The 24,944-nt window shown below is 39.7% G+C and overlaps 2 protein-coding genes and 1 pseudogene across 3 annotated transcripts in view; 1 reads left to right on the top strand and 2 right to left on the bottom strand.

Moving 5' to 3' along the window:
* Positions 1 to 7,522, bottom strand: part of map3k5 (mitogen-activated protein kinase kinase kinase 5) — a 100,748-nt gene extending 93,226 nt beyond the window's left edge. The window contains exon 1 of the mRNA XM_078942572.1: positions 7,355 to 7,522. The gene's annotated coding sequence lies outside the window, so the exon portion shown is untranslated. The remainder of the gene's footprint in view (positions 1 to 7,354) is intronic.
* Positions 7,523 to 16,876: 9,354 nt separating this feature from the next.
* LOC111947104 (uncharacterized) lies at positions 16,877 to 20,067 on the bottom strand (annotated as a pseudogene). Its single transcript, XR_013654022.1, has 4 exons — positions 19,892 to 20,067; positions 19,662 to 19,775; positions 18,720 to 18,927; positions 16,877 to 17,504 (listed from the first exon to the last, which is right to left on the bottom strand). The product of XR_013654022.1 is annotated as an uncharacterized LOC111947104 (transcript).
* Positions 20,068 to 20,295: 228 nt separating this feature from the next.
* LOC111947105 (uncharacterized) lies at positions 20,296 to 24,321 on the top strand. Its single transcript, XM_023953251.2, has 4 exons — positions 20,296 to 20,436; positions 22,138 to 22,281; positions 22,400 to 22,699; positions 23,434 to 24,321. Exons 1-4 carry the CDS (start codon positions 20,346 to 20,348, stop codon positions 23,850 to 23,852), a joined length of 954 nt encoding a protein of 317 aa, XP_023809019.1. The 5' UTR covers positions 20,296 to 20,345; the 3' UTR covers positions 23,853 to 24,321.
* Positions 24,322 to 24,944: the final 623 nt, after the last annotated feature.

Genomic DNA, 24,944 nt, shown 5'->3' with positions numbered 1-24,944 from the left:
GAGTTCATGTTAGGTGGTAGAGATTGGCTTTCATTGATGAATTTTACCGTTTTATAAAACGTTGGTGCCAGTTGTTCCCAGAATTCCTTATAAAACTCTGCAGGAAAGCCGTCGGGTCCTGGTGCTTTGCTGTTAGGCATAAGTGACAGAGCTTCATGAAGCTCAGACAACGAGAGCGGAGAGTCTAAATTTGTGATTTGATCTTCGTTTAACTTGGGCAGGTTTATATTGTTGAGAAATGAGTTGATGCTTTGTTCTGATGGATTGATCTGTGGAGTGTATAAGTTTTGATAAAAGTCTTTAAACGCATTATTAATTTTTACCGGGTCATGGGTGATATTCCCTGTTTGGTCCATAATAGAAGTGATTGTTGATTTTTCTTTATTAATTTTAAGCTGATTAGCTAGAAATTTGCCAGATTTATTTGAGTTTTCATATCTTTCCAGTCGAAGCCTTTGTATCTGGAATTGTGTTTGTTTATTGATGATGTCATTAAACTGCAGCTTTAAATTTTTCAGGTCGCCCAGTATGTGTTCCTGTGCAGAGGCAGCATAAGCAGTCTCCAGAGTTTTGATTTTATTTTCTAATTCTAATAAATCTGCTTTCTCTTTGCGTTTTTTATGCGTTGAATAAGAGATGATTTTCCCTCTCATGACTGCTTTTGCTGCTTCCCAAAGAACACTTGGTGATATTTCAGAAGTATCGTTGAATTCTAAGAAGGTTGCCCACTCTTTTTTAAAGAATTCAATAAATTCCTGGTCTTTTAACAGAGATGTATTAAACCTCCAGGTTGAACCCGAGGGTGTCGATATTTCCCTAGAAATATTTACAGAGACTGGTGCATGATCACTGATAATTATTGGATGAATGTTGGAACTTTTAATTTCTTTCAAAAGGGAGTTACTGACTAATAAATAATCTAATCGAGAGTGTGAATGGTGAACTGGAGAAAAAAAGGTGAACCCCTTAGTGCTTGGATGACATGAGCGCCAAGCGTCGCAGAGACCCAGATCATTCATGTACTGCTTTAGAATACTTGCAGACTGCCATGTACGCTGGTTTGCTGCTGTGCTGAGTCTGTCAAGTTCAGGGTCCAAAACCAGGTTGACGTCTCCTCCTATAATGATTGTGGAGTCAGAGTGAGCTGAGAGTGAGGTGAAGAATCTGTGAAAGAAGGAAGAGTCGTCAGCATTCGGGCCATAGATACTGGCGATGCAAAAATCCTTATTCTTAATGGATATATTAATGATTACAAATCTGCCTTCTGGGTCAGTAACTGTATCCTTATGAGTAAATGTAACATTTTTATTAATCAAAACTGCAACCCCTCTTTGTTTGGAGTTGAAACTGGCAGAATACATAACTGGATACTGGGAACAGCACAGGAGTTGACCAGCTGATAAAGATAAATGGGTCTCCTGCAGCAGAGCTATATCTGCTTTAAGATCATCCAGGTGATTTAACACTTTCAATCTCTTTGGCCCAGAACCAAGTCCACGCACATTCCAGCTAACGATGTTAAGACTGTTCATAGCTGTTCTAACCGGGAGAGTGCAAGGCTAAATAGTGCGTGTGCCCGTCCGTGTGCGCGTGCCCGCTGTGCGTACCTGCTACACTGATAAGCGCTGTGCGTTGTGGGTGAACGTGTCTTGGCTGTGGGCTGCATGTTGCGTGCGTCTTGTGTGAGCCTAAGTGAGGTTTTTGCAGTTTATCAACGTGTGTGTGCGGGATCGCGTGTGCATGCTCTTATGAGCGCTAGTATGCGCGCGCGCCCGTTCCGTGCATAAATAAACACTTACCGTGGTTCCGTTGACTTTACCTGATTCACATATGAGAACATGGGAAGGGGGGGGGGGACAAGAGAAAAGAGAGAGGGAAAGAGAAAGAACAAAAAACAAAAACAACGAAACAACAACAGAAACATGAATGTGAGAGAAAGAAAAAACACTTTTCCTGAGAGGTGTGGATTATTGATGATCCGATTATTTCCTATTCAATTAAATAAGTTTGCGGGTTTCTTCTGGGCAGCGCAGATGTCAGTGCGCCTCTGAAAGCCCTTGTCTCCCCTTCCTATCTACTCCGACACCTCTGGCCAGGGCGGCTTCAAGGAGGAGCACTTCGTCCCCGTTGCGCCGGTGGATGGAGCAAATAATTTCTGTGCAGAGCAATCGGACGTAAAACTGTACGTTTTGTGTATGAGGGGCGGGTGCGTTGTTACGTGTGGGAGCCTTCAGACTGCCATCGGCCCCGCAGCTCAATCAGCAGGAGAAGATGTCTCCAGCTCACACGGAGGCTGTGAGTTTTTCAAAGCAAAATTCCGCTTTTACGGTGTCCTTAGAAACCGTAAATGGAGTGTAAATTCACTCCATGCGCTGTTCTCTCCGTCACGCAGCAAACCGGCTTTTCCAAACCCGTTGGTGACGGTGGACTTTTTTACGCTGCTTTTAACGATTGCTTTTAACTTGAAAGCTTCATCATAATGTAGCGGCGATCTGGTGCACGTTGGGTCTAATGGCACCAAAGGATTCTGGGATGCGGCCGCGCATGCGTGTTTCGTTTTGTTGAACCATGACTGAAGTGTCTAAGACCTGAAGTCAAGTCCATGCTGTTTGGCTGCTAAGAGGTGTGTTGAATAAAAATGCCTCGTGCTTGGTGTTAGATAGAGAATTCAAACTATTCACTGAGTTCGAAAGTCCGTACATGGCGGCTGCCAATTAAATCCATAAATTGGCCGCGTCACTGAAAAAGCCGCAGGGCTGTAAGCGCAGGAAAAAGTAGCGGCTTGTAGTCTGGAAATTACGGTACTTTGGTACGGCGGAGGCCTGCTGCAAGGCGGTTACTGCTTTAACTCAGAGGATGCTAGCAACTGCAGGGATGAGGAGCCGTCGGGTATGAAGGGATGCTGATGAGTGTTTATGACATTTAGAATGTCAGGAAAACAGTGAGAAGCAATGTGGATCACGTTATGAGCCTGAATTCATCCGACCACATATCAATGAGTTGCTGTGTCTCATCATTGTGGAGTTCTGACAATGTTTTTAAGAGAATTCTGTTAAGGAAACTACAAGGTAGCTGTAACCCTTGTGCTATCCTAGGCACTTTAACATTGGGAGTTGGGTCATCTAGACCCCACTAGACAGTGCTCTGAACCTTTTTTCTTTAATGATTTGTGATCTTCACTGGTGTCCATGGATTACATGAAATCTTTCCACCTTTATCCACCTTTGTCATGGTAGGGAGAACACGTCAATGTAAGGGGGGGGTCATCTAAGATAGCATAAGGGTTAAGGATGACGTCACAGCAGCGTGTGCCATCAAAAAACGTGTATGAAGCGTTTTCAGGTATGTTAAAATAAACTTTCAAACAATAAACAGTTGCACTCTTTTCTTCTGTTTGCCAACCCGACAATCGTTGCTTTATACTTGTCTACGGCTCATTTGTTGCTTCATTTCTACTCTGTTTACGTCGGCTACAGTGGACGTTTTGGTCCAGCTGTTCCGCTCCGAGGACGGATTGTAATTTGATTGAGGAATCTCAAAGCGAACCGAAGCTCAGTCCAATTGGAAATGAACCTAGACCACCTCCAAAGATGGGTCAGAGAGCGGTTCCTGGTCCCGGACCAGGATGGATTCAGACTAAAAATTTGTTCCGGGGGAAACAAATTCTGGTTCACTTAAAGCAAACCAAATGTGTCCAGTCTGAATAGACCCTCAGCTGTCATCAGTTTTTTTTCTGTTTCTTTTCTTTGTGGAGCATCTCACATCTCAGCTGCAAACGAGTAATTTAGCCGTTACCTGAACTGAACTCTGTTTAATCTTCTAGGTGACGCCCCACCCTGATGTTTACTGGGAAACCGCCTTGGCTCCAGTGACTTCTTTTTTCAAAGCTGCTTGTCTCATGGTTCGACAGCCGCCTCACCCTGCAGCATTAAGCAGAAACATGTCACCTGTGTATCCTGCTATTTAAGACACCTGTGTTCCAATCTCGTTGACATATCGTGATCAGTTCTCCACAGATATTCAGTATACCTTTTCTTCTTACTCATCTTGACCTTTCGACCCACCTTTTTCCCTTCGGTACCTCTGCCTCGAACCGGCCTGCCCACCATGTCTCCATCTGACGCTTTTGTCTTCAGTTTCGATCTCTGCCTGCCCTTTTTTGGATTCTTCCACCTTTGTGGATGAGATTATTTCACACACTGGATTTTGGGTCCTGGAGGTTGTTGTGGATTATCAGGAATAGAGTTTCCCTTCACTAGACTGTTTTTGGAACTTTTACTTGTCCATCTGATGCTCTCCGACACCCTCCACTCACTTGAGGACTTAGGGACTGTGCCTCTGAAGAAATATCAAACTGCAACTCCCTTTCAAACCTGAGTTATTGCCTTTCTGGCTCCACTTTAGCTAAATTTAATCTGACAGCTTCAGTCTGGAAGCCAAAGAGTTACTGATCAGAAGTGACCAGGTTCAAGCCGGAACAACTATTACTTTTATCTTGAAGTTGAGTCATGCCAACTGGACTTAAATCTTTTTTAAAATGTTTCGCTGATCCTTTAAGCGGCTTCAACAGTCTGAGTGGTGCAGGATTCCGTCCACAATGTATCCTCTGGGTGGGACAGTTGGTACCGGGCCGTAGAGAATAAAAAAACACGTCCTACATTTTTTCCATTTCATTTTTTACCTGATTCTGAAGAAAGTTTTATTTTGGAAAACTTCTGGATTCCCTCCATCACATGCAACTCATTCTTGACGCGTGTCAAGTCGTTCGGTCACGTGTCGAAAAAACACATCTACTACTTTCTTAAAGCAGCTGCGCTAGTGACGTTAACAAAAAACAAAGATATTTGTAAAGTTTATTTTGGCAGAACAGAGTCAGTGAGGAAACAGAGTAACAGATCATTTGACTTCACAATAAGTTATATCTGCATTATAAGACAAAAACCAAAAGCCTTTACTTCCACTATAAATTTATTATGACAGTTGTTCCCGCAGACCATAATAATTATAATATATATAACCATAATTCTTATGAACCAGCTGTCTAATGTTACGAGGATACTGCTAACAGAGTTGTTTAAACGGTTGATTCACATTTATTGATATATTTAGAAAACACCAGTTTTAGTGAAGTTTTTTTTATTTTTTACTTTAATTTGCTGCACTTTAAAAGTCAGACGAGGTTGACGTTGGCATCTGATTTTTCAGCTTCTACTTTGACAGTTATGGGTTAAAGGAAAATCTAGATCACATTTAAATGGTCCTTACATGAAATCTGAAGTACAAATAAAGTTTAAAGCAGCTGCAGATATTTTACAGAGGATGAAGATAAACTTTACCCTCACAAGCTAAGGAAAACCGGAAAAAAAAAATCATACTCCTACTTCAACCTCGCACAGGCCAATCCGTAAAAATGTAGTCTGACACTAAACTGAGAAAAAGGTTGGAGATAACTGATTTATGGACACCAAAACAAGAGTTAAGAGAAACGTACAATCTGTGAGCTTTGTTAGATCTTTCTGCATGAACGTCACAACTTGAGAGCATTTGTTTGCTGTAGATTCAGTCCACTGAGAAACGAGGTGCATCAAAAATACAGAAAGAACTGAGGATCTTGAGTACAAATGCATATTTCAGGAAGTTACTATACATTTAAATGATTTTACTGCCTCCTATCGTCTTATTAAGTACAGAGATATTGAGTAAAGTGAGCACGTGCACACAGAAGTTGAAACAAAAAACCCAAAGTATGGAGTCTTGTGCGGATTTTGCTGGAGTTTGAATATAGTTAACCATCAACGGGGAGTCCCTGCAAATAAAGCTTCCTATTCTGCTCCTCCACGGACCATGAAATAGTCACTCAGCTCTGAAATGGAGAGAATAACTCACACAGAGAAACAGCAAGAAGTTCAGTTAGTTCTGCCGTGCAGGTAGGAGATAGATACTGGGAGGCACAGACTTATTGCAGCCCTCCATAGATATCTGCCAAAGTCTACACAAACATTAGAGAGGAAACGCCGAAACAAAATTACAGAAATCTGCTAAGTTTGACAAATGGTGGAGCCGGCTTTGCCACCAGCTATTAGCCTGCAATGATTAATAAGTGAGAAAATAATTGCACTTCATTGAGATTGATGACGCCCCATTTAACCTCCCCACTCATCCTGGCTGTGCCACGGAGCGGCGAGATGAGCCTCGGACACACTGCTGCTCCGCCGGCCTCATTGGCGCCCAACACACACACACGTGCGCGCGCGCAGTCGCACACAGGGTCTGTAATGATCCTGAGGGGCATTTCTTAAGAGCCCGGCGGCGCTACGATCATAAGTTCATTGTTAGTAAGTGAAAAACAATGATCTCAGCTCTGGGAGGCCTCTGGGAAGATCTCACTCCACCAATATAGAAGCATTTAAGTGAAACACCATGGGGAATTAATGACAGCCGAGTCACCATTAACTCCTATGCTAACGAGTTTGCCGGCGTCGGCCCGATCGGAGGCGCCAAACGCGCCTCTCGCAGGCGGCGCGCAAACAAAGCGATCCGGCAGCGGCCGTGTTATCCTCTCAGCCCGAGAAGAGACATGGCCAAGGTTATTAAAGAAGGATGTAGCCGAGCAAGATGGCCGCTGTTGTGACCAGAGGCGGTGTGCAGAGATAAATGGTTGACCCAGCCTGGTGTCAGGTTAGGATTGATGCCACTATCAGCCCCACTGCTTTCCCAATGATTTTCTCAAATCTCTGATAGAGTGTGTTATCTAGTTACTGGCATGAGGGCAACGGCCTGCAGGCACGGAGAAGGTCAATCTATGAGGACAATCTTTGTTGGACTAAATGAGAAAAAAAGACCTCACAAAAAAGAATAAAAAGCAGCTGCAAGGTCTCTGGGATAAGATAAGCCAAATTACTTCTCTTTAGTAGAAGAGGCCTCGGGCCAAACATCAAAAAAAGAAGAGACAAGGGGGGAAAAAATTAAGTGAGGCTGTTGCAGATTTCACCTGGAACCTCGACTTCCTCCACTTGCCGTTGATTCAGTGTCTTTAACACCTTGAGGAATGGGCCCGGTAAATCTGCGTTTGTAGGTTGTTTAATCAGCATTTCACAAATGCACCAAACAGGAGAGTCTCCAGGACGCACGACATCCCAGTGTCGACTCGCCAAATTTGTACACAACCTCGATCCATCAGCCGTCCACTCCTCTCAGATCCAGGGGAAAGAGTTTGACTAATAGCTCGTAATTTACCGGCTCGGATTTTGATCAATAATTCTGTGTCAATAATGATGGAGAGGTGGACGTGGGGGGGAAACGATTCCACTCATTGTCTGAGGAAAAATGAGGTTGGGGGTGCGGTGGACGTCACCTGAGGCTGCGGGCAGACGTCCACAGGTGCTCGGCCGCGGCCGTGAGTGGAAGCATCACACGCCAGGGTCTCGGGAATCCGATGAAAACCTTTACGGAGCGCACACGCATCCCCGATGGATCGCGGCTTTGTTTTGACGCTCAGTCATTTTCTGACAGATCGTATTGACGGAACTGCAATAAATGGACAGAACAATCTGTTTGTTTATGACCCAGAACGTTCCCGAAATGGTTCCAAGAAAACACACCCTGGCTGTTTTGTGGTGTTTTAACAGAATCAAATGCGTCTGAATGTAAACCACAACCTCAATAAAAGGATTTTACAACGAACTAATAGTGAAGGAAGCTGCAATTTAACCAAGATAGGGGAAAGGGCCATAATAGCCTTTCTCAACCTGTCTGTGTGTGAAGTTTATTCATCTATAAAGAGAAAAAAGAAATCACATTTATCAGTGTTTTTACCAAATTTGACATTTTCTAACCATCATCATTAAATGCAGATGAAAACTCCTTTAGAAATAAAGTAGTGACAATTATTTCCAATTTTTATAATTTAGTTTTAGCTAAAATACTCTGACTTTTGCATTTACGGTAATTTTAAAGAAGTGGGAGAAACTTTAAAGAAGCTTAAGTCGCTTCACTTCATTTTGAAACATCAACATTTGGGGAAAAGAGCGGAATTAGGCTTTCAACTCAACAAAAATAATAATTAAATGACGCAGAAGTGCAAAATATGAATTTCTAAATGTGTACCAAAGTAAACATTCACTCCTTGAAAAACAGGAACACCTGTGTGATTTATAAACGCAGTAATTTTCAGACCATAGGACACATTGAAAATCCTTACATGTTCTCAAAAATGCTTGTTATAATCCTATGCTCCTTATGTGTGTGACTTTTGGTGGCATCTGTGTCAAACTGATTTTCTGTAGAACATGCCGTTCAAAAATATGTCTAATAAGGTTTTAGTACAACTTTGACAAACTATGAAGCTGCATTGCTTGATGGATGGTTGAAGCATTCTGGGTACTGTAGTCAAAGCCTGAAAGAGTAATGCATACTGTGCTAAAACATATTAAAGTAAAAAAGAGAGTACTGTTTTGTATTTTATGTGTTACAATTAAATAATGTTGCGAGTTTTGGCAATGCTGTTGGTTTTATTGGCTCTATCAACACAGTTGACTAGAAAAACTTCCCATCAACACCTATGATCAATCTCATACTTCTTGGTCCCTCTCAGCATTCTGGGTACTGTAGTCATACCACAAAATCCGGAACGCCATTTTGACACCAGTCAACAGTGATTGGTCAGAGTAGCTGTGAGTCATCGTATCTATGGCAACTACTGCCGCCATTGCCATTGACACGATGACTCACAGCGACTCAGACTAGCTTCAACACGGCGGCGCCATGGCGATGGGAGGGATTTTGCCTCATTTCGCGTTTCAAAGTTTTAAAATGTTTGACTAGTTAACATCCGCCTCTGCTAATGTTGTCAGGGCAGACAGATCATATTCAATGGAATGGGGACTTTGAGCGCTTTGGCCATTCTCTGGTAAAATATACAATATCTTTTTTGGATGCATGTATTTTCTGCTCCTCAAACCATGTAGGCAGCCATGTTTAATATATTTTCTAAAAAGCCAGATTACAGTTGAACACAGCCACACTGGACATCTCTAAATTCGTAGTGATTAGACTAAAAACCTTTACATTTTTTTTCTTTCCCTTGTTTTACCTTTGACTAAGCTATGCAAGGCAAAGGAAGTAAAAAAAAAAGTATTTTTTTCTGTTCCTGAAGTGGCATATTATCGTTTTGAAACATGGTGGTAGTATCATCGTGGTCTGTAAAAACAGTTGTCAGATTTAGTGCCGTTTTATCTTTTTTAAGCTGACTCTAAAACGACTTCAGGACAAGTCTGTGATGGACATGAATGTGACAACCTCATGTTCCACTGAGAATACACAGACAGAAGTAAAAAAAAAAGAAAAGGTTGCAGTTAAATGAAACTTCAAAGTAGATACAACCATTTTTTTTAAGAATAGTTAATTTGAACATTTGTATTTAATTTATGGAGATTAAAAAATGAAGTTTTGTGTTTATCATCCGGACATGTGCGCAGAGCTTTCCTGAGTTTTTCCTGCTGTTCTAGAGCCGTCATCAAAAAACCTATTTCAGTTTGTGTCAAACGTTTCCTAGAAAATTGAGCTGCTGCCTGCTGGCCCCTGGCTTTAGTGAACTACAACATGCTCAGTGCCGCCATGTTACACTATCCTAGCAACAACACAAGCCTGAGTGCTATTTGGAAAGTGTCCCAGTCTGTAGATACAAGCTTGATACCAAAATGTGTCAGTCACAGAAAAAAGTCAGGAACTCAGACCGTGAAATAAAACCAGTTTCTCTCAATTCTTGTTAAAGCTTGTAAGCACACATTTTTATCTAGAGCTCATCTGTCGCACACTTTTTTTTAACAAACATGTTATTTAACAATGTTTAACATTTAATTGGTCTTTTCAGAATTGTTTTTAGGGCTTGTTGCACTTTATTTCTTAGTAAACAACAAATTTAGTATATTAAACACCTTTTTTTTTACTTTATAATGTAAATTATATCACGTTTTAGGGGAACAATTTAAAGACTGAAATCCGACTTCATTATGCAGTGCTTGAGAATCTTTTCACCATTTGCATTTTCTGTTTACTTCATTGACTTAAAAAATGATCAATTTTATCACACATAAACATCCTACAATTTTTGGAGGCACGTCGTGACCTCTCTGCTGGGATACATTTTCTTTTTGGTGTTTTTGCATAAACTTTGTCCTTTTTTAAAAATTTGAATAAAAGGGGTCTCTTAAACTAATTTACACTTTAGTATTTCATTTTCAAACTTTTAGCAGATTTAGCATTTGTTTGCTAATTTAGCATATGGCGGATAATTTTGAATTTTTATCAGTTTTAGCATTTATGTATGTCTTACCTGACAACTTTTTTATGTGTTTCTGTTGGAAAATTGCAATGTTTGAAGTTAAAGGAAATTCTTGCAAGACAAAGACATTTTCGGAGTAAAAACCTGAATTTTCTTGATGTTCCCTCCTGCCCCTTTGTCTGGCCTTCATTCTGGTTAGTGGTTTCTTGTGAGTAGAGCTGTGTTTTCTGGGCAGACCTGAGCAGTTTGACCCTCTAAGTGGATTGGGTTCCTGTCAGAGCTGAGCGGCTGGACAGTGATAAATTTCCTCCTTTGTGCGATCGATAACTCTCACCTTTCAGCTGAGGGCTCCTTCACAGTGAGACGTCATAATTACTCTGTCAAACTGAACGCCTGACGACTGTGTGTGTTTGTGGACGACATGCAGTAAAGCTGCTCATGGTAAAGAGGTGCAGCGTGTTTTTAGAGAAATTGTGTGCTTAGGAACAAACACATGGAGATTTGTGGATTAAACAGAACATGTGGGCAGAAAAGCTGGTGTGGGTTTGTGTGTGTTTTTTCTTTTACTTGTATGCATGTGTGTAGGCCCAGATGATGCACTGTTAGCTGAGCTGGACTTGTGACTGGCAGTGAGTGACAGCTGGGCAGCCCGCCTCCTCCCTTCGCCTCCCACGGCGCATTTTGACGGCTGTCACATCGGCCAATCGCTGCAGTGATCTGGCAGCCGTCCTGATGCACACACAACTGCAACGTCCCCCAGACTAAAAACACAGAGGCCCAACTCTGATGGGGAGCGTCACCCAATAAACTCACAGCCTAGAACGAAAAGAGGAACATTTTAGATTCCTAGTTTTAACATTCCAACAAGACACAACGATAGACTCTGGCAGCTGTGTTTGCTCAAAGAGCCGCATTTCCCATTAGCTCTAAAAACAAAACGGTAGGGATGATGGCCCCTCACGTTGATCATGTCATCTGAACAAACAGACACAACTTTCTCCTATCAGCTGTTCTCTCCTTTCAGTAATCTGCTCAGATGTGGTGATGATTTATTCAGTCTGTCTGGAGGAACTGGAGCCATCTGCTCCATGACATTTCGCTGTGTGCACCCTTTCCTCCAGGTTGTTTCAGGTTCGGGAGGATCACGCGCTCGCGCTCTGTCACACACGTCAGGAGTCTTTAAAAAGAATGCGAACCGTTTTGTGTGTGCGTCCGTGCGGGCGTGTGCACATGCATTCGCTTTGTGTGACACTTGTGCCACGCGAGAGGCAGCCTGTGGAATTAAAAGTGAACGGAGCACAGATCAGCAAGGCTCCTCATAACACCACCACCATAATAATAATAATAACAATAATAATCATGGTGGCAATAATAACCCCAGTGCTCATTTAGACATCAATACTAATCACTCTCATTTGGAGGACAATAATAATAATCAGGCTCATTTGGGGTGTCGATTCTCCACAGTGCCTTCCTCTGCCTTTGGGGATGGTTGGTGCTTAACCTAATGATAATGGCCATGATTCATGGCTCACCTCTCTCTCCCTACATGTTGCTTTCTCTCCACATGTGCGCATTTTGTGTGTCTGAGAGTGAGCTTCCAGGATGGGAATTTGTTTGTCTATTTTGACGTGCTGAGACGCTTGTTTTTTTTTTTCCTCTGTAAAAAAAAAGAAAAGGATCTGCTTTCTCTCTTATTTCTAAACTTTTGGCCAGCATGAGGATAATTGATTAGAGATTTTGGCAGCTGCGCTGAAAGATTACATGTACCCAAAGGAAGGCTATAGGAATGAGATCAAAATAGACAGAAAAAAATGATAAAAGATTCAATCATCTTTAAATTGGATACAACAAAGACTTTATCCATCTACTAAGAGCTGAAACAGTGTGCAGAGGATAGGGTCGGATAGATGTGGATGGTTGTCCTCAGCTGACAGACAAAGAAGTGTAACATATTTTCCACACTATAGGGCAAACTGGAAGACCTATGGTGTAAAACCACGTTAGAGTGTTGGCTGCATTACAGTACTAACCAAACATGTAACTCCCAACATTGTTTACAACATGTAAAAAAACAGACATTAGCAGAACAAGCATGTTCACGATAACACCCAAACATACGTGGTAACCATTGTGCTATCCTAGGCACTTTAACATTGGGAGTTGGGTCATCTAGACCCACTAGACAGTGAACTGAACCTTTTTCTTCAATGAAATTTGCTTTTGTGGATTGGGAGGGGCTGGTGCTCAAAAATACTAAGAAATGTGTGAATGGATCAAAACACCACTTTGGGGTTTCTTTTTATAAGGAATGAACATTGTAATAAACTTAAAAGCTTAAAAATAGTTTTTGACAATATTTAGGTTGTTAGAAAATGTAAAAAATAGTCAATCATTTTTGTGAAATTGTCCAGGACAGACTCTGCCTCCTCCCTCTGCTTGCTACAAAAAAGTTTTCAGTCACCCCAGTATTTATAATGATAATGGATGATAATGATAAGGTTTGTATAAATTGAATCATGACAAAAAGTTTTTGTATTTTCCATATTGATGGACTAAACTAAAACCAAAAGACCCTAGGAACAGTCTAAGTTTGAGTCCTTAAGATCTTCGGATAGTTACTTTTCAAGTGTCTAAAATTCCTGACTGATTTATTGACCAACTCATCATTAGTTGTTTGGCATAAATACATAAAAGAAGGGGGAAAAAAAGTCATAGACAGGTGGATTTAGGAATGAGGGATTGGAAACATTAATCTGTACAGTGTAGCTACACATTTAGTAGCAGCCATGGCGCCAAGAAGGCGAAAGGTCCATAGCAACCATTTGATTTTTTTAATGTCTGGGGATGATAAATAAGTGCACCAAATTTTGGCTTCCAACTCACAATTTTTTTTAAACTTTCCCTAGCAACCAATGTTTTCCTTAGACTTTCCTACATATTTTAACATGATCAGTAGATATAAATTGTTTTACTAATGTTGCCACAAGAGGTTAAAGTCTGTCTCATTCTGAATGCCTTGATGTACTGTACATCTGTTATCAATGTCATTGTGATGGGTGTAAACACTGGTTGCAAAGAAAATTGTACAAATTTACTTAAATGAATAAAAATGAAAGTCACAGCACAAATTGTTTATATTAAGACATGCAAAAAACAAAATGGTTGCTATGGCTTTTCCCCCCAGTTGTGGCTGTCATTTTGAATCAAAGTGTCACTTCACCTTTTTTTTTTAGATTGCTGTAGATATGTGGATATTCAGGCCTGGCACCAGTTTTAATTCTGCTTCAAAAATGCCTTTAGACAGGTTCATAGGCCTGTTGAAATGGAATTTAGGATTTTTTTTCCCTTTTACAACATCATGCGAAGTTATGAACCCACTCACTTCCCTTTCCGACGGATTGCGGCACGTGGGGGAAGACGGGCGCTAATGTAATTCCTCGCAAGTGAAGCCCATCTCATCTGGGTTCAAGCTTTGAACTCTCGGCTCTGCGGCTTTTCGGAATTAGAGAGAAAATGGGGACAGAGGGAGAGAATTGTCCGGCACTGATTCGCTGTAAAAAAAAATACTTGGACAGAAGATCATTTCAGCGCCGAACGGGAAGATCAAAAGCTTGGCTGGCAGAGAGCGGGCACGAGTGGAGATGCTATCGCCAGGCTCTCATTTCATTCACAGACAAGTGTGAAATGACTTCATCTGTTGTGTGCACGCACACTAGGCACCATTATAGACCACTGTACGCTGACCCTCCCTTTTCTCCCACTTCTTCCTGCAAGCTGGCACCTACAGGCCAAAAACTATTACAGCCATGCCTTAATAATCCGTCTGCGAGGCACTGCTTTGTGCAAACATCAGCCTATTACCTACAATAGCACAAATCTCTTGAATAACAACAGCTTCTCTGCCTAAAAACATTAAACTGGAAGTGCTAATGTGTTACAGTTTCACATTGTTAAAGTCTGCCTTGTGCTTTGAAAAAAACAAAAAAAACAAAGGGAAGCAGAAATTCAGAGATTTAGCCGCTTGAATAATTTAGCTCAGAATATTACAAATTTGCTCGATTATATCAAAAACCACAACAAACGGACCGCAGAGCTTTCTCTCGGCGATGCTGCTGACAGAGATCAGAGTGTTCTTTGCAGGCACAAAAACAGAAGGAAGTATAATGAGATAAAAAAAAAGAGTCAACTTAACAAGGATTTTCCTCCTTTTCTTCTTCCTTCATGTCTGCTCTTCATTTCCTCCTTCATTAAAAGAGAAGAGCTGCGCAGAGCTGGGCTGTAATGCAGAGCGTCGGCCGCCTCCCTCCCTCCTTCTCTTTTCAACACGCTGTTTAGCAGCTTAGTCTGATGACACAGAGAATATTGCATGTGGAGAGGCCGTTTCACACACCAGCGCACACACTCTTTGCCCAAAGCAAAAGGCCCCAGGCAGTCTCTCTCCTGCTAGCCAGAGGCGATCACCCTACCTCTATGATACTTTAACTGGAGAATGTCAGGAAACATTAGGCCTGTAGAAACACAGCTATCGTGCTTGTGTGGACACAACACTTTCAAAGCAGCGAAGATCCTCCTGCAAAAACTCTCCTCCACCCAAAACCTTCTTTATTTTCATATTATTAATCAGAACTTGAACTGCTTACCAGCTTTAAAATAAACCTCTTATGCTGCTATTTTATTATTTTTTCCCTCCCAAATGTTGAGCTTCACAGGTGTTGCATTTGCTCTCTTAAAGGAGCGTTACATCATCCTCTTCCAGTAGCGGGGTATTTCATTTAGAGTGTGACAGCAATGATCACACAAAGTCACCGGAGGGGAGATTCAAAATAAAGGAGTCTGTCGTCCTGAGAGGAGTGACGGGAGCTGTGGCTTCAGGAGGACAGAAAACATTCTTTTTCCCAGACTCTGAACTCTTTAAATATGTCAAGACACTCGTTGATATTCAACAGAGTAAACACAGGAGCTTAAGTCCCACACCGATCATCTTTTGATCTAATGTCAAAGCATTTCCAGTGGTCATTAGCCAAAGGGAAAAAAACTGTCGTTCTTTAGGACATAGTTTCTGCAGAGTGCCAGGAGTTCATTACAAATCCACCTCTCAGTTATAGATAGAACAGTTGACACGGTATAAGCCCGGCCCCTTTTCCCATAATCCATCTGTTTACACACGCTAAACTCACTAGCCCCTCACACCCCCAATATTGTATATCCAGCTGTACAGTTCTGATCCAGATTCCAGCTCAGACGAGGAAAACAAAGCCGTTCATGGATCTATTTGTCTGCAAGTGGATGATCAGAATGGAGCAGAGCAAGGAGACTTTGCTGATTGTAGCACCTACTTCACTGCTACAAGCTTTCTCCAGCAGCATTTTTGTGCCTACTCCTGATTCAAAGTGATTTGAAAATAAAAACACCGGTAACGCTTTATAATAGGTGTCCTTAATAAACTATTTATAAGACATTAACAAGCACTTTTAATGTTGTAGTAAGCTGCTTATAAAGACATTTATTAGCAGTTGTAAATGTCTTACAACTGACTCACAAGTTCAAATAAGCTGCTTATAAACACATTAAAGGACTCATTAATAAACTATTTATAAGACATTAACAAGCACTTTTAATGTTGTAGTAAGCTGCTTATAAAGACATTTATTAGCAGTTGTAAATGTCTTACAACTGACTCACAAGTTCAAATAAGCTGCTTATAAACACATTAAAGGACTCATTAATAAACTATTTATAAGACATGAACAAGCACTAGAAAGGTTGTAATAAGCTGCTTATAAACACATTTATAAGCAGTTGTAATTGTCCTTAATAAACTATTTATAAGACATTAACAAGAACTTTTAATGTTGTATTAAGCTGCTTATAAAGATATTTATTAGCAGTTGTAAATTTCTTACAACTGACTTACAAGTTCTAATAAGAGACTTATAAACACATTAAAAGACTCATTAATAAACTATTTATAAGACATGAACAAGCACTAGTAATGTTGTATTAAGCTGCTTATAAAGACATTTATTAATCCTTCATAAAATGCCTTATGAGATAATAACAGTGTTGCTATTAACAGTTTATTAAGTGTTTTGCAGCCCCCCAATCTAAAGCGTGATCAAATAGGGGTTCATATTCACAAGCCATTTATAAACTGCTTGTATGGGATTAATAAATATATTTACAGTGTTCTTATTAACAGTTTATTAAGTGTTTTGCGGCCCCCCAATCTAAAGCGTGATCAAATAGGGGTTCATATTCACAAGCCATTTATAAACTGCTTGTATGGGATTAATAAATATATTTACAGTGTTCTTATTAACAGTTTATTAAGTGTTTTGCAGCCCCCCAATCTAAAGCGTGATCAAATAGGGGTTCATATTCACAAGCCATTTATAAACTGCTTGTATGGGATTAATAAATATATTTACAGGTCCCATGTTAAGTGGACTTACATTTTCTTAAGTCCAGCTGCTATGACTTAACCTCAAAACTACACCACCTGGATGAATGAGAACCTTTACTGACAGTTTGAGTGTTTTGCAGCCTCCTAAAGTGTGGGCTATGTTTTGCCACAAACAAAAGCAAAGTACAGAATATGAAAAATGCCCTTTATAACATTAACCAAAGCCACAAACATATAACAACTCTAACACATCACAACAACATTGTGGATAACATTTTAAACTTTCAACAAACTTTAAAAAAAAAAAAAAATCAATATCTGCCCTTCCTACATTACAAAAAAAACATTAAGTGGATCAATTGTACTTTTTCTTAATGTCGTGTAGTAACCGTCCAAGTGGACCACTGTGATATTTTTTGCAAGCCATTCATTCCATTCAATCAAACAGAGGTGATCACGTAGCATATCTTCAGTTTGATTCCCCCGAAGCCTCCATACTTGCTCTTTATAGGTCCGCCATGCCCTTTCTATATGTTGTGTGTGAGCACCGTTCTGTGGATTTACGTAAAACTGACTGTGATTAACAGTGAAGTGTTTGTACCCAAGAGCAGGAAGGATGCGATATGCTCGCCACTCATCACTCATAATAGTGGACCCGGGTTTCACGTGGCGGGCAATGAGTGGTACAAGTTCTCTGCGAGTACGTTTCTTCACAAGTCTCAAAACTGGCTTTCCACTCCTCTGCCCCTGGACTCCTAGCATACCAAAAACCCACATCTTTCTCTTCCATGCTCCCGCCATTCTTCCTTTCCCATACTGTTTAAAAAAATGAAAGAAAAGGATTAACACAAAAACAGTAAACACAAAAATTTTAGGCTAATGATTTTTTTTAATGTAAAAAAAGATGACTGACTAATGGTGCAAGAATAAATATTCTGAGATTTTCATTATATGGACACCTACTGTATTGGATCAAGAATTGGTGATAAATTATACTTCTTTTAATATTACACACTGGTTATTAACAACTACTTGCAAAATTACAAAAGCATTACATGTGTACGTATTGAAAAATGTAACAGAAAACATCTTTTAAAAAATAGAAAGTGACTATTTGCAGGCAATTTTCAAAATAAGATGAAACCTTAACCCCTTTCCCTTCCCAGATGAAGGGGTTGAGGTTAAGATTACGAGTTAGGGTTAAACCAAGTGATTCCTGACTGCAGATGTTTCTGCAGCTCACCGCTCCTCCAGGAGAGCACATTTCACACACCTATGTACATTACAGCTAATGGGACTTTAACTTTATGTTTAACGTTAAATACTTGCAGCCAACAACAACATTCAGCCACTTAAAATACATGCAGGCAACACACTGATGCGCACCTTGGCTGCACATTTTACGTGTGGCCAATATAAATTTCCATCACTTTTTTGTGCTGGTTGCACCATATGTGAAAGTTAGTATTTGATGATTATTATACCCCAAATACTATTTTGAATGAATACTGTTTGTATGACAGTTGTTATTTCCAAACACAAATGCCTTTGCTTGTTTCAGTATAGATGTCTTTCTTTGGGGCTTTTTTTAAAGGCTGATGTTATTCATACATATTTATGTGAGTTCAAGCACAAAAACTGATGGAAATTCACATTAGCCACACGTAATTCGTGCAACCAAGATGCACATTTCTACATGCCAGCATTTATTTTAAGTGCGTCCAAGGCTGGATTTTGTTGATTGTTGCATGCTTTTGAAGTTAAAGTCAAAGTTATATTAGCTGTTACACACCCTAAGTGTGTGAAATTTACTCTTATAGTTGACCCATCTCCTGGGGGAGAGGTGAGTTGCAGAAACAGCTGTGCTTGGAAACCACGTGGTGAATTAATCTGACCCTTATCCTAACCGTAGCCCAAAACCCTCTTCTGGGTTCATGCAGCCAAGAAAAACTTTCAGCACTGGTCACACGTATTTAGAAATTTATGTGCGAATAGTCACTTTCTGTGTATTCTATGCTGCCTTCTGCTTACCTTTCTTTTATGTCGGAAGTGACTCTCATCAATCACAACAAATTCATGTCGTCCACCAATGATTTGTCCCTTGTTTCGCCTCATTCTTTTAACAGCAGTAATGCAGACCTGGCGTAGTTTTTTTGCCATTTTTGTGAGAGTGGTAGAACTTGCTGCTATGTTATCTGCTATCATATCAATCTGCCGTAGACGCAAACCTTGGGAAAATCTGAAGAAGAGAAAACAAGTACAACCTCAGACAATTAATGCTTTTATGTCAAACAAGCTCAAATTGCCTTAAAGACACACTCCAATAAACATCTTTGTTGTGTGTTTTTAACATGTTCTTGTAGAATTTTTCTCATGCTGAAGGACTTTTAGAAAATAATTTAAAATTAAAATTGAATGACTTTCTTTATTCAAATTGTGATGGATCAGGAACAGACCAAAACTTGTGGTTTAAATTTTTTTAAACCAGCAAAATTTTATTTTTAATTTATTTAGCATTTGGCATTTCTCTGAGAAAACTTGTACATTAATACCTTTATGTATTAAATACAAAGTATGAATTTAAAAAATCAATACTTTACTACTTTGGTATTAATACATAGATGTATTAGTATGTGAAATTAGTTAATATCAAAAAATATATTAAAATATTTTTCTAGCTGCCATACCAAATTAATTTCTTATGTTAGATTAATGTAATTCAATTTTATGATATTTTATTCAGTTATTATTTTTTCTTTTTTGCATGCTTGCTCCTACGCCAAAAGCATACTTTATGTAACATATTGGTACAACCTTTGAACATCTTTAAACCTAAACAAAAGAAAGGTCAACAAAATGTACAAGAGCAGTTTAATCAATGGAACGTGTATGAAGCTGAAGAGTTTCCTGGTTTTATGTGTACCACCTTAAAAAGCAATGATGTGAATATCATAGTTGGAGACAGTCACATACCTGTATATGAACTGCATCCATTCAAAAAGGGATATTTTTGAACGCTGGAATAGAGACTTGTGTCGAATCGATTTCACCCTTTTTTTTCCTCTATGCACAGCACGCTGACATTTCCTGCAAAGTCAAATTATATCAACTTAATCGGCTTCAACCAAAATTTCCAACACAACATTTTTCTTTTAATAACTGCAGCCATTATGTACTGAAAAAACAACAACAATCATACTTACCAAGCATAATGGTCTTTTGTCTTCCATTTTTTCAATTTCATTCGCTTGTGACAGATGCTGCATTTCATTTCCCTTCTTAAAAGATGATTTTTTTGCATCCATTTGATCAGTTTTAAGGCTTTTCTTTTAGATTTGCCCGCAAAAATGAGCCTCCGCAGTCTGGTAACTAAGGTCATTTCTTACGTTAATAAAAGCGCCTTCCTGAGTTTCATACAACCAGTTTGAATTTATTGCCGCCAGTCTTTTGCCGCCAATTTTAATCTCCAATCATTATCGACAACTTTGATCCCCCCACTACGAAACGGACTGTCGTACAAATTAAACGCTACTGGATTGGTTGCTTACATTTTCTTAGTGCGCAGGCCCAGCTTTTGTTCAATCGTTGCTAAGCTTAGTAAGAGTTTGCTGCTCGCTATAGTTATCCACTGTGTCTGTCCCACAAGTCCGAAGCCGCATGTACACCCGCTCTGGAGCTGGAAGGGCGAAGTCGCCCGAGCTGAAGAAAAGTATGAAGAGGAAGCAAACAGATGAAGCACGTCTCCCTGGTAAGCTACAAACAAATATGTCAAGTCCTTCTCTGAAGACCTAAAATAGCTGAATCGTGTTTTAATTATATTTTGTCAAATAACTCCAAATGGGTCAGTCCATTAATATTTATTTTGTTTATGACGTGTTATTAGGGGTGTAACGGTACACGTAGTTGGACCGAAACGTTTCGGTACGGCACTTTCGGTTCGGTTCACGTTCGTACCGTTTCGGTTTTCGGTTTGTTTATTTTTTCCCCGCAAATGTATTAACTTTGCGTTGAGGCGGAACTAATGTTATTCGTGGTATTCCACCGAGACTCTCACTGGTTTCTGCACTCGCGCGCCTGTAGGAAAGGGGGCGGGGGGGGGGGTGCAGAGGTTGTCGCGCGCAGCGCAACAGTTTCTGTGACCGCGCGTTTAGTTTGTGTAGCTCAGTTATGGAGAACTGCAATAAGTCCACACGGGTAAGTGAACCCCGAAGGAAGATCCGCCTTCCACGGCCAAAAACGTCATTGCACTTCAGCTTCAACAGCTATCAGGTGATGGAGGTGACAGTGCGCATGTCCACAGGATCAGGATGGCTAATGCTTAGCTTACGCTCTCCTGTGGGGAATGCTCTGTTGTGTTGACATCGTTACTCAAAGATAGTGTATGCCACAGAATAGATCTGTTAATGCTCTTAAAACGGCATGACCCGACTGTTTCAGTCTACAAGAAAATAAATGTGCAAGTTAATTTTTCATGCCAGTATTAATTATTCAAAGTTTTTAGTTCCTGGCAGCTAATAGTTTTTCTTATTTTATTAAGCAGATCCCCTAGAGAGGTCAATTTTATTTATTCTTATATAAAACCAATAAATGCATTTTGCAAGAAATTATTTTCTGGCTTTTTGTACAGTAAAAATACCAAAATATATGAATTAAAGCTTTATTAATCTCCCAAGGGAGAAAAACACACACAATAAATAACAATAAGATAATACTTTATAAAATATCAGGCAGATTTGTTAAACATCAGTACCAAACCGAAACGTATCGAACCGAGCCCTAAGAAACTCTGAATCAAACCGAAATGAGATTTTAGCGTATCGTTACACCCCTAACGGTTATGCTGCTTTCAGACAGACGTATTTTCACATTGGAGCATTTAAACCAGTGGCGATTTCTTTAAGACTGCAAGGGAAGCTCGGCTTCCCATATAATGTCACAAAATTAATGGTGAAATATGTACTATTGTATTAACATTTCACTAACCCTAACCCTCCCATCGCGGATTTCTCAAGTTCAGTCGAAATAAAAACTGCTGCAGCACGCACTTCTAGCAGGCTAAGACAACGTCACGGTATTCGGACCTTTTGATTGGACATAAGTTTCAGGAAGTCACACGCAGCCTTGTCCAGTTTGACACAGAGCTGCGGAGCACTTTCTGATGTGTCCTAGTTAAAAACAAAGCTGACTGCAATGTACGCCATGGAGGATTTTTTAGGAAAATCTCCCACTTATCTTGACTTCCTTCATCGTAAAAATCTGAGTGAGATCGTGAAGCAGTCATACAGATTTGTGTGTTTGGCGCTGACCATCCCTTAAAAATTGTACCATAAGAATGTTACTTAATATTTGCAAAACAAAAAATGTATTCTTCAAAATGTTGTTTTAATGTTGTCTACCAATCCCAAATAGTCTTTTAAATGATAAACTTTTATTTTTTTCCCCCTAACAGATCAGGCTGAAGTGTCACCTACTGCCCAGCTTGTTACAAAACAACAGCAACAACAAATCAAAAAGCTGACAGAAAAAATTCAGAGGCAGGAGGAGCTCATCAAAGAGCTGTCAGCAGAAAAAGATTTTCTGAAAGAACAGCTAGGTATGTGCAAGCAACACCACATACTACAAGTAGTGTTGTTGCCTTTTCTTAATAAAAGTAGTAGCTTAAAAATTACACTGTGCTTTTGGGTTGCAACAATTATATTTTTGTTCTGCAGCAAAACATCCTCCACAAGCCTCCACAAATGACATAATGCTGCATGGGAAACAACAAAAAACTTCCCAAGTTCAGTCAAGTTCATCTGCAAGTACATCAAGCAGTTCTTCAGACTCGAGTGACTCTTCATGCAGCAATTCTTCATCTGACTCTTCGTCTGAGTCTTCATCTTCAGATGAAGAGAAGAAGAAGAAGAAGAAGAAGAATGGAAAGAAGAAGAAGGGAACACCAAAAAAGAAGAAAAAAAGAGGCAAGAGTGGAAAGAAGAGACAAATCAAAGCCCGCAAACATGTCAGAAGAGGTAACTTCAGATTTTCAATTTTTCTTGAGAAATAATTGCTATGGTGTGTCCCCTTACAGAGAGGTAATAACATAGACAGAAACCCAAATGTGACAGGTATAGATAGTTAACATATAAAAATGATGAGATGTGTATTCCATTAAAGGGTAACACAACAGGACAGTTGGAGACTCCACTCCCAGCCCGGATTTAAAAAATGGGGAAAAAAAGTGGCGGGGCGAGGGTTGGTTACACTCACACTGCCTATTTAGTATGGGGAGTGATACTGACCTCAGCAATGCCCAACAGTGGGGCTGCTTGCACAGCTGAGGGTTTGCAGAACCATGTCTGAGTGATAAAATGAAGCTAACATAGTAGCAAAGAATCCTGAGTGAAAGTTCATTCCAAATCCCATCACCAGGACAGAGTTTTCTGGATTAAATGACAATTACACTTAACAACTGTTGTCTAACTTTCACGTCCGACCGTTACACAATCTAAGATGGGCAGGGCTTTTATATGCTGGAGATGTAAAGTATGACACGAAAGCTCTGAAATGACATGGGACATAGACATAAATAGACCAATCGTAAAATTCAACTTTAGTACCTTGTTTTAACCTCTAGGGGGCAGGACACAGAGAGTTTTAGACCATCAAATCAGGAACATATATGTTTGATAATTAATATATGTCATGCAAACATGCAGAGTACACAATTTCAAAACATTGCTTGACCATCCTTTCTATGTTTCAGCACGTGTCCCAGATGAGGTGGTGGAGCGTTACAGAAAGGTCCTCAAGGCCTTCAACAAAGGACAAACATTAACTGCAGCATTCAGAAAAGTGGGAGTAGATCGGAACACCGTTGTGTGCAGTGCTGCGGTGGCAGAACTTGCCATTGCAGCCCCACAGAAGTACTCCGAGCTAAAACAGTTTCACAATCCCAAAAAGAAACTTAGCGACTTTACAAAAGCTTGCATCGACACAATTGATGCAAATTCACAAATTGAAGACACAATCGACACTTTTAAAAAAAGTGGACAGTTACTGCCCCTTGGGAAGGGCAGATATTGTTTTTTTTTTTTTTTTTTAAAGTTTGTTGAAAGTTTAAAATGTTATCCACAATGTTGTTGTGATGTGTTAGAGTTGTTATATGTTTGTGGCTTTGGTTAATGTTATAAAGGGCATTTTTCATATTCTGTACTTTGCTTTTGTTTGTGGCAAAACATAGCCCACACTTTAGGAGGCTGCAAAACACTCAAACTGTCAGTAAAGGTTCTCATTCATCCAGGTGGTGTAGTTTTGAGGTTAAGTCATAGCAGCTGGACTTAAGAAAATGTAAGTCCACTTAACATGGGACCTGTAAATATATTTATTAATCCCATACAAGCAGTTTATAAATGGCTTGTGAATATGAACCCCTATTTGATCACGCTTTAGATTGGGGGGCTGCAAAACACTTAATAAACTGTTAATAAGAACACTGTAAATATATTTATTAATCCCATACAAGCAGTTTATAAATGGCTTGTGAATATGAACCCCTATTTGATCACGCTTTAGATTGGGGGGCTGCAAAACACTTAATAAACTGTTAATAGCAACACTGTTATTATCTCATAAGGCATTTTATGAAGGATTAATAAATGTCTTTATAAGCAGCTTAATACAACATTACTAGTGCTTGTTCATGTCTTATAAATAGTTTATTAATGAGTCTTTTAATGTGTTTATAAGTCTCTTATTAGAACTTGTAAGTCAGTTGTAAGAAATTTACAACTGCTAATAAATATCTTTATAAGCAGCTTAATACAACATTAAAAGTTCTTGTTAATGTCTTATAAATAGTTTATTAAGGACAATTACAACTGCTTATAAATGTGTTTATAAGCAGCTTATTACAACCTTTCTAGTGCTTGTTCATGTCTTATAAATAGTTTATTAATGAGTCCTTTAATGTGTTTATAAGCAGCTTATTTGAACTTGTGAGTCAGTTGTAAGACATTTACAACTGCTAATAAATGTCTTTATAAGCAGCTTACTACAACATTAAAAGTGCTTGTTAATGTCTTATAAATAGTTTATTAAGGACACCTATTATAAAGCGTTACCAAAACACCCAGAAATGCCATTTTGAATTTTGAGAAATTATGAGAGAAACGCCACAAGAACTTGTTAAAAACACCAAAAATATCATTTTCATCAGAGTGGGCCTGTAAGGAGAGCAAAGCCTTCACATACCGGCTGTGAGCAAAACATGGGCAA

Source organism: Oryzias latipes, chromosome 24, assembly GCF_053564925.1.
Source record: "Oryzias latipes strain Hd-rR chromosome 24, Olatipes_Hd-rR_3.1".
Lineage (NCBI taxonomy): Eukaryota > Metazoa > Chordata > Actinopteri > Beloniformes > Adrianichthyidae > Oryzias > Oryzias latipes.
This window is presented reverse-complemented; position numbering and strand designations above follow the sequence as displayed.

Coding starts and splice junctions, on each gene's coding strand:
- LOC111947105 (XM_023953251.2), top strand. CDS start 20,346: ATGTACACCCGCTCTGGAGCTGGAAGGGCGAAGTCGCCCGAGCTGAAG. Junction 22,282..22,399: donor TTTTCTGAAAGAACAGCTAG/GTATGTGCAAGC, acceptor TTTGTTCTGCAG/CAAAACATCCTCCACAAGCC. Junction 22,700..23,433: donor CCGCAAACATGTCAGAAGAG/GTAACTTCAGAT, acceptor TCTATGTTTCAG/CACGTGTCCCAGATGAGGTG.